Source organism: Aplysia californica, unplaced genomic scaffold, assembly GCF_000002075.1.
Source record: "Aplysia californica isolate F4 #8 unplaced genomic scaffold, AplCal3.0 scaffold00474, whole genome shotgun sequence".
NCBI lineage: Eukaryota > Metazoa > Mollusca > Gastropoda > Aplysiida > Aplysiidae > Aplysia > Aplysia californica.
Genome location: NW_004797744.1, coordinates 105,173 through 121,408, shown reverse-complemented (window position 1 = coordinate 121,408; position 16,236 = coordinate 105,173). Strand labels below are relative to the sequence as shown.

At 40.7% G+C, this 16,236-nt stretch overlaps 1 protein-coding gene across 6 annotated transcripts in view; it reads left to right on the top strand.

Annotated features, from left to right (window-relative positions):
• Nucleotides 1-147: 147 nt before the first annotated feature.
• The window catches only part of LOC101849867, a 32,627-nt gene continuing 16,538 nt past the window's right edge, over nt 148-16,236 (top strand). Inside the window, exons 1-2 of one of the 6 annotated variants that reach the window (XM_005105503.3) lie at nt 148-703; nt 3,799-3,960. In XM_005105503.3, coding sequence (XP_005105560.1) covers nt 3,805-3,960 — 156 coding nt within the window. In that variant the 5' untranslated portion in view covers nt 148-703; nt 3,799-3,804. Of the gene's footprint in view, nt 704-3,798; nt 3,961-6,764; nt 6,827-13,564; nt 14,133-16,236 lie in introns of those variants that run through there. The other 5 variants (XM_005105504.3, XM_005105507.3, XM_005105510.3 and 2 more) reach the window with 5 other exon arrangements.

Sequence of the window (16,236 nt, the reverse complement as noted above, 5' to 3'; positions counted from 1 at the left end):
CTCTCTCTCTCTCTCTCTCTCTCTCTCTCTCTCTCTCTCTCTCTCTCTCTCAACAACTGCACAACATGATAAGCTTTTTCTTTTGCATGTCAAAGGTTACCGCGAAACTATCAATACCAGTGTAAAAGATAAATTAAAATGTACAAAATAATGGAAGAACAGTGGTAATAACCAGTTGATCTCAGCCGTGTTTATTCTTCGGTAGCCTAGAATCAGTAGAATGGAAGAAAACTGGAAAAGGCAATCTGACCCCTGACCTTGACATTGTGTGTAGTGAGCGTAGTCCAGCTTGTAGTAGTAAGCCCAGGCCTAGATCTAGCAGCCAGCAAATTATGGACCAAGACCAAGCAGCTTAGTAAGACCAAGACCTCTAGAATCTAAATCTATAGTTTCGAAATTGTGCTGCAGGTTGTACGTATGTACATGATTTCCACAGGACACCGTGTGTTCGCGTGATTACTGTTGAAAACGTTGCTTTTACCGGTACTCTTTGTCTTGTCATTGACAACACACACTAGCTAAGTCTAGATTCTAGTCTTGTTTCCATAGAGAGAAGTGTGGAAGACAACTAGAATCTAGATCTCTAGATCTAGATCTAGATCTAGGCGTCTTCGGCTACGTCGTTTTCACGAAGGCCTACTCCTCAATTCTGTGTGTAACTTCACTAGGCCTACTACAACAACTCCAAGAACTGCACAAACAGGTGGGTCCTGAGTGTTGACCGGTCAAAACGGGCAGTAAGAGTACAGTTCAAATAAAAGCTAGCCGTAGGCCTACTTATCTTAGGCCCTATTAACATAAGAAAACCGGAGGTTTAATACATGCACTGTCATTAAGGCTCCTGGTTTCGTCTCAAATACAAATAGATCTACTTTAGGTACTGCAAACTAAAAATTTATTTACAATTCAGAGTAGGCCTTTTTATATTTAAGAATAGGCTTCCGTAAAAGAATATTATAATACAGCTAGCCCAGCTGTCTAGCCGTGCTAGATCTAGATTAGATCTAGATCTAGATCTAGATCTAGTACGGTTTAGTGCGGCTAGCCTAGCAGTCTAGCCGTCATTAAGTACGGATAGCCTCTTCCTTCAGGCTATTAGTACAAGCACAATATTTTTAGGAATGAGAGGACAGAAACTCTAGATCTAGATATATTAGATCTAGATTAGATATCTAGATATCTATAGACTAAGTAGGCCTACTAAGTTGTAATTTAAAGATTACCTACTTTTTAAAATTAAGGTTCTCATACAGCGCTAGATTCTACTTCTTCTACCCATGTCATGATGTTGCATTAAATTCTCATTTTTAATTCAATGTAGGCTACTCCTCAAAGTGATTCCATTATTTTTATATATTTATAAGCACATGCATCCTTATTCAGGGTGCCCATAGGGCCAGGAGGTCGGGTCGGGTTGGTTTGCTTGCCAAATTGAGGGCACAAAGTGGCTATTGTGGCACAAGCTGATTGCACCCAACTCATCGTCTTAAAATTAGAAGACGAGTCGGGCGATCGACCCGATCCCATCTGCAATGGGCACCTGATATTTGGCTGACACGCATGACTGACTTAGCCTACTTTTGTTAGAGTTCGAGGAATTTTAAAAGCACTGAGTTCTCTGTCAGTCTTCATTGCAAAAGAACATTTTCAGTGAATAAATATTTGGTTTACTTTTCAAAAATAATTGATTAGCTTTTCTTTTAACTCTTTAATAGCTCCCATAAAATTATCTTTTGTTCTAATTCTAAGGGCAGCAAGGGGAATACAAATGAACAGCATGACATGGTGATATAATATCGAAGTAACATGGGAGGAGAGGTGTGTGTAGGGGAGGGGTGGGGGAACAAAAAATCCTGGCAGTGAAAGTGCTGCATTTACACTGCACACCTTTTTTATTAATCAAGAGAGCACTAATTGCTATGATACTGATACAACACTATTAGTACGGACTACTTAAGTAAAATTATATTGTATAGCTCCGGGCTCTGGCGATTATGATCCTGAATGACTCGCACAGGATGCCACCCACGAAGAATGAGTACTTGAGTATGCTCAGTATAGCACTATAGATTCTAATTCTTCTTTATTTTACTGAAAGTTATAAAATTGAGGACATCCCATGTCTGAGGATCATGCTGCAGTGGATTCCATCACACTGTGGTGTCTTAGGAAATGAGCAGGCAGACAGGATGGTCAAACTAGGAACACAGAAAGAGCAACCAGACAACAGCGTCAACTACACAGAAATAAAAACTATTATAAATACACTATTTAAAATACCTCAGACACCAGATGGCTACCTTGAGCTGTCCCGCCAAGAACAAGGGATTATCTTCAGACTAAGGACACAACACACAAGACTGAGACAACATACAAATGTTTTAAACTAGTGCAATCACCAAAATGCCAGTGTGGAGAGGCGGACCAAATTGTTGAACACATCCTTCAGCATTGCAAGACACACAGGGCCCTGAGACAGGAAACGTGGCCAACCCCACTGATGCTACAAGAGAAGCTATACGGGCCGACAGATGAACTGAGCAGGACGGCCCAATTTATGACAGATACCAGACTTCAAGTGTGATGCGATCGAGAAGAAGAAGAAGACTGAACGTTATGTTGTACAAATTTTATTTCTCTTTTGTTAAAAGTAGGATACTTTACCATTTATTCAATTTATAAAAACCAGAAACTGAATCTCAAAGAAAATCGTGCCTTTAAAAAAGATTTTGACAAACCCATTCTGATGTTCATGTGAATATGATATAAATTTGTGTACATTTCTTCTGGACATGGTGATGATATTCCAACTGAATCCAATTTGTCTTGTACTCTATGCTCTAAACTTAACACCTACTGACTGAGGCAAATGTAGTTTCATTGGGGTGGGGGGGGGGGGGGGGGTGAGAGGTATTATAGTTAAGTATAATTCACTATGTCATCATTTTATGCCCAAAATTTTAGCACTCCAAGAACAGAGAACAGAGTCTTCTTTCAAATTGAGGATTCCAGTACTCTGATGGTAAATGGTGAATTTGTCTCAGATTATTTCTTTATGTAACAGTACCTTTTAAAAATTTTAAATGGCATGTTTAGATGGCCAAATAAGTTGGGAGGATAGGTACAGCACAGCTTTACTCAGTTTACTTTATAATCCTTCCTATTGTATCGTTAGGTGTCGAGGGGATACATGTACAATTTTTGGCCAAGGGTGAGTTGGGTGGCTTCAGTTGTTGATGTTATTCTTTTGGATGACCTCTTTAATGCTATCCAGTCAAGTTTTACATGGTGCCCTTGTATCCGGACTCTTTTGAGTTGTATGCTCGGGCACAGCACCGTGGGGGAAAATGAAGGTATTCCATTTAGATTCAGTTGTAATTAACTGTACTGTACTTAGACACCTGTGTCAGGGGTCACTACACCCTTGTCTCACAGTAAGAGTGAGAGGGGAATCCCCTGGGGTCAGAGGGTCAGAGAATGGACAAGGGCAACATTTCAGGGAAAGGTAAGAAAGGTAGAGGGATATGTTTGAAATTTGACACAAGTAGAGAGTAATACTTGTAAGAAAATCTGTAGATCAGAGCTTAATACCTGTGTGTGTGTTTGTGTGTCTGCGCGTGTGTGCGTGTGTGTGTGTGTGTGTGTGTGTGTGTGTGTGTGTGTGTGTGTGTGTGTGTGTGTGTGTGTGTGTGTGTGTGTGTGGAAAGAGAGATTTCTCCCTCTTGTGAAGTTTACCGAAATCCTTTTTACGTTGCTTTTTTATTTTAGTTGTTTGGGTTTTTTTTCTTTCTTTGACAGTAAAAAATGAGTCCCCCAGCAAAGAAAGCAAAGAAGACATTCCCAGGTTCCAGTGACAAAGCACACCCGGATGTGTTCAACATTAATGCCATGCCTGAACAGCCAAAGGAGCTCAAACCAGGTCAATTTTCAGAGGAAAAAGTCAGACAGTATTTCGAGAAGGTAAGGCTTAGAAAAAATATTCCAAAGAATAAGTAGATGGTATCAATTAAAGTCTTTGAACTCCCCCAGAATGAGAACTTGCTGACATCAAGTGTTCATCCTTGAAAGCTCAACTAATGAAAAGGATGCCCTGTTAGCTCCTTCAGTATGTAGCGGATGGCCCTGGTTCTAATCCCAGACTGGGCGTTCCTGAATTCAGGTAGTTTTGTGGAGTTTTCAAGGCTCTCAACACATTTTTGGCTTGGTCTTTTCAGAGATGTATGTTAAATTCGGATGTTTCGTCTGTTAGATAAACTAATAGTATTGATAGTGACGTTAAACTGAATCACCTCTTACTCACTAAGCAATGAAAGTTCCACAAGGACAGTAGCTTCAGCAGCCTTGAACAAGGGTAGCTGGACAGTGGTCTCATGTGGTCCGCTCCTTGTTTTCTCAATGTTACTATTGTCCTTGTCTGTTCCTTATGAAGAGTGGCTTGTATTTTAAAGCCTTCTTTTTGAATCAATTCATTAGGATATATGCACAGGCACCTGGTATAAAATTATTTCTTTGAACTCCATTCCTGTCTTTTGTTGGTATTTCAAGGATTATTATGAATTTAAACTTGCATGTAGAGTTCAAGAAACGTTGTGAATCATTGAAAAGAAAGTCTCTTTGTTGAAAATTATATGAGCAGTTGTTTCTTAGGTAAATTCCACTGAGGACTGATCATGAAGTCGCGTGACTATTTATTATTTAGTCTTGCTTACTTGAAATATTCCTTTGTTAGGACGGCCGATTAAGCCTGAAACAGGTGTTTGACATGCCGGGGCTGTTGTATTTTCTCTTGCTCTTTGTTTCAGCATTTCTGTCTATAATGAGTTGACACTGAGAGCATGTTAATGTTATTTTTTTTTTGGTGGTGATTTTGTTTATGTTCCCGCCTTAATATGTAGGTCATTTTTTTTGTTATCAGGGTTTTTGAAAAATCTTATCAAACGTTACTGTGTGTGGATGCTCTGTTGTGCTTTACATTACTACTACTGCTGCTTATCAGTGCCTTTGTTACTACTTTACTGTCCTTATCAGTTCCCAGTTAAATGTGGACTTTTTTTTGCTAACTATCTGTAAACAAAATTTAACATTCACCACAACATGTGTAGTATTGGCTGTTGACAATGATTTAAGTAAGCGTATACATCTATCACAGCCCATTGCCTCTATCTTCTCATGGCTGCTTTTTTCTACTTTTGTAGAGGCTCAAGTTGACAAGTTTCTAAGTAGTACCTTGGTTTAAAAGCTTTGATTCTCTCATTTTAACAGTATTTTTCTGTTCTGTTAGTTTTGTGTTTTCTTCATTTTGGGGAAGGGTATTGGTTGTTTGAGATTTCATTTTGTTTTTCTGGTGCCTTCTTTCCTTTAGGAGGTAAGGGGGGTGAGGAGGGTGACGTCTTCAACCTATTTCTCCTCTTGCAATTTTTTTGTCCTCTATGATGGCACAGTATTAGCCTTCCACCTGTCTAAGACGGCCACTTTTCTCCTCAACAAATTAGACAATTTTGACTGTAGATGGTGAAGTAAAAAGTGAACTGTGTATGTAGGTTAGTACATACATGTCGGCCTATTGTTGCGCCGTGCTTTATTTCAAGCAGTCTGATCAATCCTTGAATATGTAGCAGGTGTTGCTGTCACCTGATGTCTGGTTAACTCTTAGTGTATGGATTCTTTTTCGGGGGCTCTGGTGGTCTAGAGGTTATGGTGTTTGCCACTCATTCAGTAGGTCCCCGGTTCAAAACCTGACAACGACGGGGGAAACTTTTCTTCTCTTAAATGTTCTCCTTTTACCTCCTTCTGCTCTCTAACCATTTTCTGTCGTCTGTTTCCGTCTCCACTTTCTGCCCCCACACCCTCACCTCCTTTGCCCTGTTCTCTGGGCTCCTGACTCTTTCGGCAGCCTTTTTACAGGTACTCTCCATTTTGTCTCCTTCTTACTGCTGTCTTTCAGCCACACCCCAGATCTTTAGGTAGGTAAGATCTAACCCCTAGCCTTCTCGTATTTATTATAAGCGCGAAAGGTCTCGGGGGTCCTGTGCAAGTTGCACACGTTAAATATCCCTTTGTGGTCCAAAATCGATGAGAGAAGACTTTGGCCGCCTACCGGACAAAATTCAAAATTAATTCCCAACAAACTGAATAAATGTTTGATGTGTCCGGCGCGTCCCCATGACCTTGCAGTTGCAAGCTCCGTAAAACGCTTATTAAAACAAAACGGAGGCTTTTTTTTCTCTGTTTATTGAACGCAGCCACTTTTGTCATCTTATCTTTCAGCTTCACAAACTTAGTTGTAACTCCGCTCCTAGTTAACCTATTTGTTTTTTTGGGTATAAAATAAGCACCAAACTGATTAGAACTTATTAGAAGTGAATGGTCCAATCTGTATACAACCGTAAACTGCTCCTTCTTTCCTATCAAACATCTAGGCTATCACCTTTATCTCCCCATCCTTCTTTTTGTGGTTGTTACTCTCTCGTAAGACCTCTAATCTTCGGCACTTACGTAACCTTATTGTGTTGCAAGTGCCGTAAAACACTTACTAAAACTACAGTTTGATCGTAAATATGATTGATTTGCTGGGGTTTCGTTGGTTGTTTTTTTTTAAAGTAACTAAATAATTGAGTGATGTCGAACGCCGTCGGTTAGTAAGAGTTAAATTTCTGTGAAAGCTGTTGTTGTTGTTGTTGCCGTTGCGGGTGATAAAAACACGGGGGCTCCTCTAGTGTGATCAGCTGTTTGTTTTACGTATTTCTCTGTTGTGTGTTAAACGTGTTGGACAGTGCTCAGGCTCGAAGAGAGGCCTCTTTTGTTCTCAGTTCCCACCGTCACTGTGGTTGGTAGTGGTGTCGCCGTTGTGTTCTGAAGATGTGTCGTAGCCACAGAATTCTACACTAAGTGTAGAATTCTGTGGTGTAGAATTCTGTGGTCGTAGCTGTCTTTTTCCCCCCCCCAGGACATGCGCCTATTAATTATTCCGTACATTGAAAAATGTTGCCCGTGGCTATGGCAATTCACATCTTAGAATAATAATAGCAGGATTAATTAGAAAGACAACAACCAAACTTCTTAAAGTTTCAACCCTAACATGTCCTTGTGCGAGGTGAAGAATTGATTTGATGTGCGTCAATAAAGGGCCACTTGAACTTTTAAAGTTAAGATTTTTCTTCTTGGTATCTCAATATCTGTTCTTAGTTTTGTGTATTATCTGATGGTCTCACGGTGGCTACAAACTGCAAATTGCAAACACAAAAACGATTATATGCGTTCAGACTAAACAAATATCGGTCAGTAAAACATGTGAAGAGATGTGTGTGTGTGTGTGTGTGTGTGTGTGTGTGTGTGTGTGTTACAATATGGGCTGAGAACATTCGGAGTTCAGGACACCTGACGTAAAGTGGGACGCATGGATGTAGGAATCACGCTGCCAAAAAAAGTAGGCTCGTAACTGCAAGCCAAAAGTTAATTATCACATGTGTTTTGACAATGAAGGTTGTTGTTGGGCATTGTGGTGTGGTTTGCTCCTGACCTTTCAAATCAAACATCTCTCCTTCTTATCTCTACTCCATTTCTCTGAATGTTTATTATTATAATAGTCTCTAGTAACGCCTCTTATCTTCTTTTGTCTTAATTGCAAGAGTTTTACGGCATCTGCAGCACAATTAGGTCTTGTAAGTGTCGACGATTAGAGGTGTTACTACCAGAGAGTAACACACAATGAAAATGAGGAGAGATAACTTCAATAGATGTTTGATAAGCGAGAAAGAGCAGATTGCACCAGAGCACCCGCCAACAACCTACATCAAGTCTTCAGCATTTATATGACCTAATTGTGTTGTCAAATCTTAGTAAACTTATCAAAAAGTTTTGAAAACACATCCGAGAGGTGTGAATTTTGACCAAATTGTGTAAGTAGGCCTTTTCACTTGGAGTCCTCTTCTTAGTAGATTCCTGTTTGAAAGATGCATGTTAATATAATGTAGATGAAATGGTTTATGTGCTGTGCAAGTCAAAACATTGAAAGGACGAACACTTTCTTGTTACATGACATGTATACATAACTGTCCTGTAATCTCTCTCTCTCTCTCTCTCTCTCTCTCTCTCTCTCTCTCTCTCTCTCTCTCTCTCTCTCTCTCTCTCTCTCTCTCTCTCTCTCTCTCTCTCTCTCTCTGTGTGTGTGTGTGTGTGTGTGTGTGTGTGTGTGTGTGTGTGTGTGTGTGTGTGTGTGTGCCCGCGCTTCTCTTATCAGACCAAGGTCGGGGCGCGCGGTTAAGGCAGGCCAGGTTTCTGACCTTTCGATCCTTTGGACAGGATGTCAAGTCGAGGCCGAGTTTTCGTGTGACGGTCTTTAGCGCCAAAAGTCACTGGGGATGATCTTCATGGGTGTCGAGCGAGGCTACCAAAATAAATCTTTAGAGAGCTTTAGTTCCGGTATCCTCGGTGTCGAGCGTTTGGAGGCATGCCAGTTAGTCTCAGGCCCTAAAGTCCCTCTAAAATGCCGATTCAGTTTGTGTTGTTCAATATTTCTTCCTTTTTGTATGCAAATCAAAGCGAATTTAAATTACTCTGTAAAGTTTCAACAATGAATTTTCTTTCGTTAAAGAAAATTGAAAAATTAAATTAAATTCATAGTGGGCCTGTGACTAACTGGGCCTGTGACAAACTGGGCAGTCCCTGGGCGTTGAGGGTGGTTTCCGGTGCTCTTGTGTGGTTTGTTCCCTTTTTCCCCATATGAAACATATTGTATCGTCCATATCTCCCCTCTTTCTTTTCTTTGTGTTTACTCTCTGTGTAGCACTGCAAATCTTCTAATCTTTGGCACTCATTTGATACACTTTTGTTGAAAGTGCTGTTAAACTGTTACAGGAAAGAAAGCTTGAAGATGGTTTGGGAGACAAAGTGATAAACAGCGCCCCAAATATAAGTTAGAAATGAGGACGTTCAGGTAAAATCTGGGGACGTTGTTTTCCTCTTTCAAACGATCCCCAAAATAGATAAGAACTGAAACGGAATTGTTATTCTATTTTGAATTTTTATCTCCAGAACTACTGTCAAATAGGCCTCCTGGCATATAGGTTGTATAGCGGATAGGCGTTCGCGTGTGGGGAGAAGTATTTTTAAAGAATTGTTATCCTGTACATCGGTCTTCGGTCTTTGTTCTGGCACGTCGTATCTCTCTAGTCTCAGACTGAGTTGGCTCTGACAGGCAGGGTCGGAAGCTGCGTGGCCTCCTAAATTATCTCATTTAACTGTGTCGATGGAGGCGTAAAACGCTTACTTTAGAAAAGTTGGTCACTCACTGTGTGCGTAACACGTATCGTGTTTGACGGATGCCACAGTGGTGTCTGTGTTGTGTGCAGTGGTTGTACTAAGGACGCTAGTTCGATTATCTCGTGGGGATCTCTTTATTCCAACAAAAGGCCAAATAAAGCTCTTTTGCGCCAAAATTCATTGGGGATGGTCATCATGGGTTTGTGGTTGGTTTGCAGGTGCTCTGGTGGGGTTTGCTCATTTTTTACCTTTCAAACATCTGTCGATTTTGTGCTGAATAAATGTCTAACTTTCTGCTGAACGCACAAGTTGGCCCTGATAGGCTAGGTTGAAACAGATCGTCCCCGAAATTCTAATTATTTAAACTGATAGCGTCTGGTTAGACGTTTCGAATGTGAATTGCTGTTTTTAAAACTGAATTTTTACTGTACATTTCTAGATACTTCAACAATTCTGACTTGCAAAGTAAAACCAAGATGTACTTTCAATTAACATAAAAACAAGCATCGTGTGTCTCACGCGCTCCTGTGACTTTATGTAGTTATTGGCGCCTTAAAATGTTTACCAAACTTTTTACCAAACTGGAAAACGATTTTACTTTTCTTCTTTCACCTTTACTCTTATTTTGCTAACTACTATTCGTCCGCACGTCTTTCTTATCAGGCCCAGATTTCTTCTATTTTTGTTGGCGAATCTCCGGGCTCTCATCGACCTATTTCCTCACCTGAGTCCCATAATATGTCAAGGTGAAACGGTGGAAGATTTTGAGGGGACCATGTATTGCCTAGAGTCTATGTCCGAGGCGAGCTTTTTCACCGCGGCCGTGTCACAAGTTTTGGTACTTGTATTGGTCTTATGCGGGGTGCCCACTACGGATGGGATCGGCCGATCCCTCCGGTCGCCCGACTCGGTCGCCTAAAAAACAAACGTGCTTGTTTTCAGTTTCAGGCGACCGAGTCTGGCGATCGGCCCGATCCAGCCGTAGTGGGCACCCCGTGTTATTCTTATTATTATTGTATGGCTCTGGCCGTTTTTCGGTAATCCAAAGCTCTCACCCCCACGCCCTACCCTTTTTTTCCCTCGAAATCTGTGCCCAGTTTGTGATTTTCGTTTAGGCAGGATAGAAATTTAGTTTAATCCCTGTAATTTTCTTCTTGCATCTTCGTCTGTCTGTCTGTCTGTCTGTTTGTCTGTCTGTCTGTTCATCGTAAGTTTCACAGGCGATTATAACATAGCAGAGTTTTTTTTCTGTGAGGCTTTCGAAAATGTTGTTAGACCTGTTGTGTTATCATTATACACCTCACGTCAGCAAACAGTATTTCGAACGGGAACAAAAGAGGGGGGGGGGGGGGTTGACTGAAAAAGATTTCGGGGCAAGTAATATTATTTCATAGTCAAGAGTGCAATGACTCGTCTGTGATTGTGGTTTTTATTCTAGAGACGCCTGAGAGAGCTCTAACGAAAACTTTAAAAAATTTCCCACGTGGTGTGAACTTTTAGCACTTGTCGTGGTCTTATAGGCCGCTCTTTCTTTCCCCTCCGAGTCAAGCTGCCCCGCTAGAGCAGGGGTTGTTTTTTTATTCGGAAAGCGTCAACGTCAGAGTTGCGAAAATTGTGTACATGTCGACGGTTCAGTTGAAGAAATCCGCATGCCACTTTTTTTTTCCCACCTAAAATGGATTTGTTTTCCGTGATCGCAGATCTTTCTCCGTCACATAGATTCCATCTTTTCGATGTGAAGGTCGGACTATAGATAAAAATTTGCCGTCCGATCCTCACATCGAAAAGATAAATATATTATGTGACATTGAAAGATCTGTGGCCATAGAAAAGCAAAAAAGTATTTTTTAAAAACCACACAAAAAACCACGATTTGAGACAAATGTGGCATACGGGTTTTTTTAAACTGAACCCTCGATGTACATGTTATAATATAACATATATTATATAGAACATATTATGTATACATGTGCTTATATTCAGGGTGCAGCCAACGTGTAAGCAACTTTGTCAGGCTTCGGTGCATACTCATTATTGTTTTGCTCTGCAGGTGCTTGTGTTTAAGCGTGGGAGCCTTTTGAAATGATCTATTTTTACTTGGTCTTCCGAACCCTAGCGTTTCAAAAACCTCTGACGAATACATTCCTCCCCTTAGGCCTACAAGAAATGAGAAATGTCCGGGATTTGAATGGGAAAAGGAGAATCACAAACGTATTATATGTGTGGGTGTTTTGTTTGTTTGTTTAGTATAGGGTTTTACGGCGCTCGCAACTGCATAAGGTCATATGAGCGCGCGGGACACACCTAATACTTTTTCGTTGGTAGGAAATTTTGAATTTTGCCCGGGTGGCGGCCGAAGCCTACTCTTATCGATTTTAGACCACCAAGGGATTTTTAACGTGCGCAACTTGCACACGGGCCCTCCGAGATTTGTCGCCCTTGTCCGAGAAGGCTAGGTGTAGATCTTTCCTACCAGAAGATCAGGGGTGTGGCAGAAAGACAGCAGTTAGGAGGAGCCAAGGAGTAGCAGTAGAAAGGCTGCAGAAAGAGTCAGGAGCCCAGAGGAGGGGGCAAAGGATGTGAGGGGGTGGGGGCAGAAAATGAAAATGAAAGCAGACAACAGAACATTGTTAGAGATCAGGAAAGGATGTGAAAGGAGACAATTTTAGAGAAGAAAATTTGTTTGGTCGCTACCGGGAATCGAACCCTGGACCTTTGAATGAGAGGCCAACACCTTAACCTCTAGGCCACGAGAGCCCCCTGTGGGTGTTTGGCAAGTATGGTTTGGGTCAAAGAAACAAACATGCGTTTTTGTTTGCATTGACGGTTGTCTTTCCTTGCTATGTATGCAGAAATATGACACCGACCCACAGTATGTGGTTTTTCACTTTGCTAAGTCATTTATTGGTTATACTTTACTCTCTGCTCGGGTTTTGCGGGTGGTTAGCGGGTGCTTTGGTGTGGTTTGCTCGTTCTTTCCTATCAAACATCTGTCGCTCTTATCTCTCCTCCTCCGTTTTTGTTTTTGTTACTCTCTTGCAACATCTCTCATCTCTTGATACGACCTTGTTGAGTTGCAAGTGCTGTAAAACACGTACTTGAAACAAAAACATTGTACGGATATCAAGAAGGGTATCTCCGAAAGAAGATTAATTAAGAAATACCTTTGTTTACATACGACTGTAGGAAATGTTGGTACATTTTTGTGACAGAAAAAAGAATGAAACATGAGATTGATGTGTGGTTTTTTTAAAGTTGATATTTTACGGTTTTGGGGTTGTATTTTTGGTTCATGACTGTGCGTCTCCCACCTAGTGTTTCCAGCAGGCTACCTCGCAAAATTGAATGTACAAAAATATGTTCTGAAGAAGAAGGATTTTGCGTATAATTGTGAGTTATTAGGGAAACGGTACAAGGCTCTTAGTTTCCTCCTTCCGGTGAAACTGAAAGATGATATTTGCGAACTTTTCAGTTGCTTCGGCCTCAATCTCATGTGGCGGCCATTTTCTTTCCCTTTGCTTTGCCAAATCGATTTTCTATCCAAGACAGTCGTATATGTTTATTCCCCTGAAATATTTGAAGTCAAACTGAAGGCCCTTGTTGTGGGTGGTTGACAGGTCACCTAGTGTGGTTTGCTCCTTCTTTCCTATCAAATATATATATAAGAATTTATCATTTCTATCCGTATACCTCCTCCTCCTTTTTTGAGTATGCTACTAGTACCCCCTTGTAATACTTCAAATCTTCCGCACTTGTATGATCTAATTTTGTTACAAGTGCCGTAAAACCGTTACAACAACGGAAAAGGACTCTCGTTTTGTTTTGGTGAACCCACATTTTCTTTTTCTGTGAACACTCTCGTGCTTTGGGCCGTCAACGTTTCGGTGCTTCGATAACTTCTTGTCAGAAAAGATTAAACTGTGTAGAGTCGCGACTGTTGTTGTCTGTTCATCAATTAATGGCCAATTTGGTAAGTCATAACTGCTTGCCCAGCTCTTAGAGATAGGAAGGTCTTTGAAGATAACCTCTTTCTTAATGACGCATTTAAACTGGAAGATGGCACGACTTAAACCAGTCCATTACAGCGACCTTGGGATCCACCCCCCGTGAACAAAGTCAAGAGTACCGTAGTTTTACTTCTGTGGTGGTTGTTTGTTTGTTTTTGTCTGTTTTTTAATTAGATTTCTATTCCATACGGCGGATGTGCTGATAAAGTGTAAGGCGTTTTTTAATGAGAATTCTTTATTAAACTGTTTCACGTGGAATGTGTGGGTTTTTTTTCCGGCTTGTGGGTTGCGTTGTGTGAGACTAGTCCTATTTAACTCGTGATTTAACGAACGCAGGCTTATTATTTAAGTCATCGTGTTTCTGTTCATGTTCCCACCGTTAAAGAATAGCCGAATTGTGTGAGGTGTGTGCGTGTGTGTGAGACCTACAGTTTGAAATCCTCGTGTCCACAGAATTGTCTGTTTTCTCCTTTTGAAGAACAGATGTGTTAAAATCATCGCAAATAATCAGAATTAAAATCTGACTATCTGTGCTCTAGACTTCCAGGTGACGTGATAGTCTTAATAAATCTGTGCTCTTGAATTATACGCACTCGACGACATTAGCCTGGTCAACGGGGGTGCGGGTTTACGTGATCGAGGGAAAAGGAGGAGACAAGAAGAAGAAGAAGGAAACTATTGTTCGAGGAGCTTTTCGATTCTAGATTCGAACCGTTGCCCTGAAGCACCATGTCTCAGAAGGTGTCAGGTCTGAGCGAGACGGACTATCCGGAAGTGTTCGACATCCGAGCAATGCCAGAACAGCCCGCAGAGCCCAAGCCGGGACAGCTGCCCAACGTCCAGATCAAACAGTTCTTTGAGAAGGTATACATTGTTCGTTCTGGAAGGCGAGGTGGATACGGGCAGGGTAATTATTTTCCTTCTGTCATCTATCAACCGAGGTCGTAGTTGGCGGACGCTTTACCCAGCTATGCTATAGAGATGGCACAAAAGATGTTGTCAATTTGTTACTGCTTGTTTGTAATTGTTGAGCTCTTTAACGTCTGCTTGCACTGTATGCTTCCCGTGAAAACAAGAATGTTTTTGAGCGTTCTTTGGTCTGCTGGGGTTATACTGGGAAAGCGCATAGAGCATGCTGTTGCGCATGGATATATAGCTTATTAGCTTAATGTTATTATTATTATTATTATTATTATTATTATTATTATTATTATTATTATTATTATTATTGTTATTATTATTATTATTGTTATTATTATTATTATTATTATTATTATTATTATTATTATTATTATTATTATTATTATTGGCTTTCCATATTATGCTCCGATCTTAACATTTCTCTTATAATTATATTACTATGGTACTATTGCCCTTATCTACTTCTCGGCGAAATGTATGCGTTGTCGTGCTGACTTGCCAGTAAACTACGTTTAAAACATGCGCAGTTGAGGGGGAGACGGTCCCGGGGCAGGGCTGTTTTAGTGGGGCGGTTTAGCCCAAATATTCAAATGGATTGTGCACTTTGTGATGCAAGCACCAAATTTGGCACAAATGTACATTAACATATTGCAAACATTTTCAGATATTGGGCCACTTGGAATTCTCTCTTTATGTCCGCCATATTGGATTTCAAAATGGCCGTCATTTGAAGTCTACATTTGCGATTATCTCTTGATCAAATGCTGCTATTGACTTCATTTTTGTATCTAAATGTATGAATTTTGGGTAAAAAAATTCAATAGTATCAATCTGCATAGCGTATTTTTACCAATGGGCCGCCATATTGGATTTCAAAATGAAATCTACATTTGCCATTATCTCTGGGTCAAATGCTGCTATTCAATCTATTTTGGAGTCTAAATGTATGTTTTTGGGGGCAAGGAATCGAATGATACCAATTTCACAATCCAATGCACAATCTAATGCACAATTTTAATGCACAAATCTAAATCAAATGCACAATTCTAATGCACAAGTCGAATCCAATGCACAATCCAATGCACAATTCAGTGGCACCAATTTCAACGTAATGTTATCTTTCACACTCTGTTATATAAACTGATATTGGATAATGTTAGATTGAACACGATACTTTGAAAAGAATGATTATATGAAAGCATGTTGATTGATTGATTGAGTATGTGTTTTACGACACTATCGACTCAATTTTGAAAGCATATTAAATGGGTGTAAAAGTCTTAAGTCTGTAAATGTCTTAGGTACCATTCTGACATGCTACATGGTCAAATTTCTGAGGCTAGGTGTATACTGACATTCTTTAATGGTCTGGTATCTGAGGCTAGGTAGATATAGGTATTGAAGATGCATGTACATAAACAGTGTCATGTTAACAAGTTCAGCACTGCAACAAGTACATGTATGTCGTGGACTCATCGTCACGTGCAGTCCCCTTCACTCACCAGAGGGCAGCCTTCTTGCATTTGCAGAGCTTCACACACCATAAATGGCACTTGTAAGCTGGTAGCTCAGTGCATCTGTGAGCTGCCTCGGATAGCCTGATCCAGTTTGGTGTGTAATGTCCTCCAGTCATTGACCAACCCTAGTTGGTTGGTGGAGGGAGCTCTGGTGCTGGCAAAAGTATCTGACCCCACACATGTCCACCTCGATGCACTCCCCTCTTGACATGTTCTTCTAAAGCTGTCTTCGTTGGAGGGATCAGCCGCACATCGTTCTTCCTTGCGAAGAGTTTCCTCATGGCCATGCCATTGTCCGTGCATTTGCTGGATCGATCTTGCAACAGGATCACGAACCTTTTGATAATAGATTATTCAGATCACTGTATATTATACACCATTGTAATCAGCACAAATTACACTTTCTTGCCATATGCAATTTTACTATATTTGTTCTCTCATCCGTTTATGGTGAGGAGAGAAAGAGACCCTAATTTGTCAGTTTTATCACTATCTTTGCCGCTTGTCGCGCTCTCGGCCACGGCGGCTGG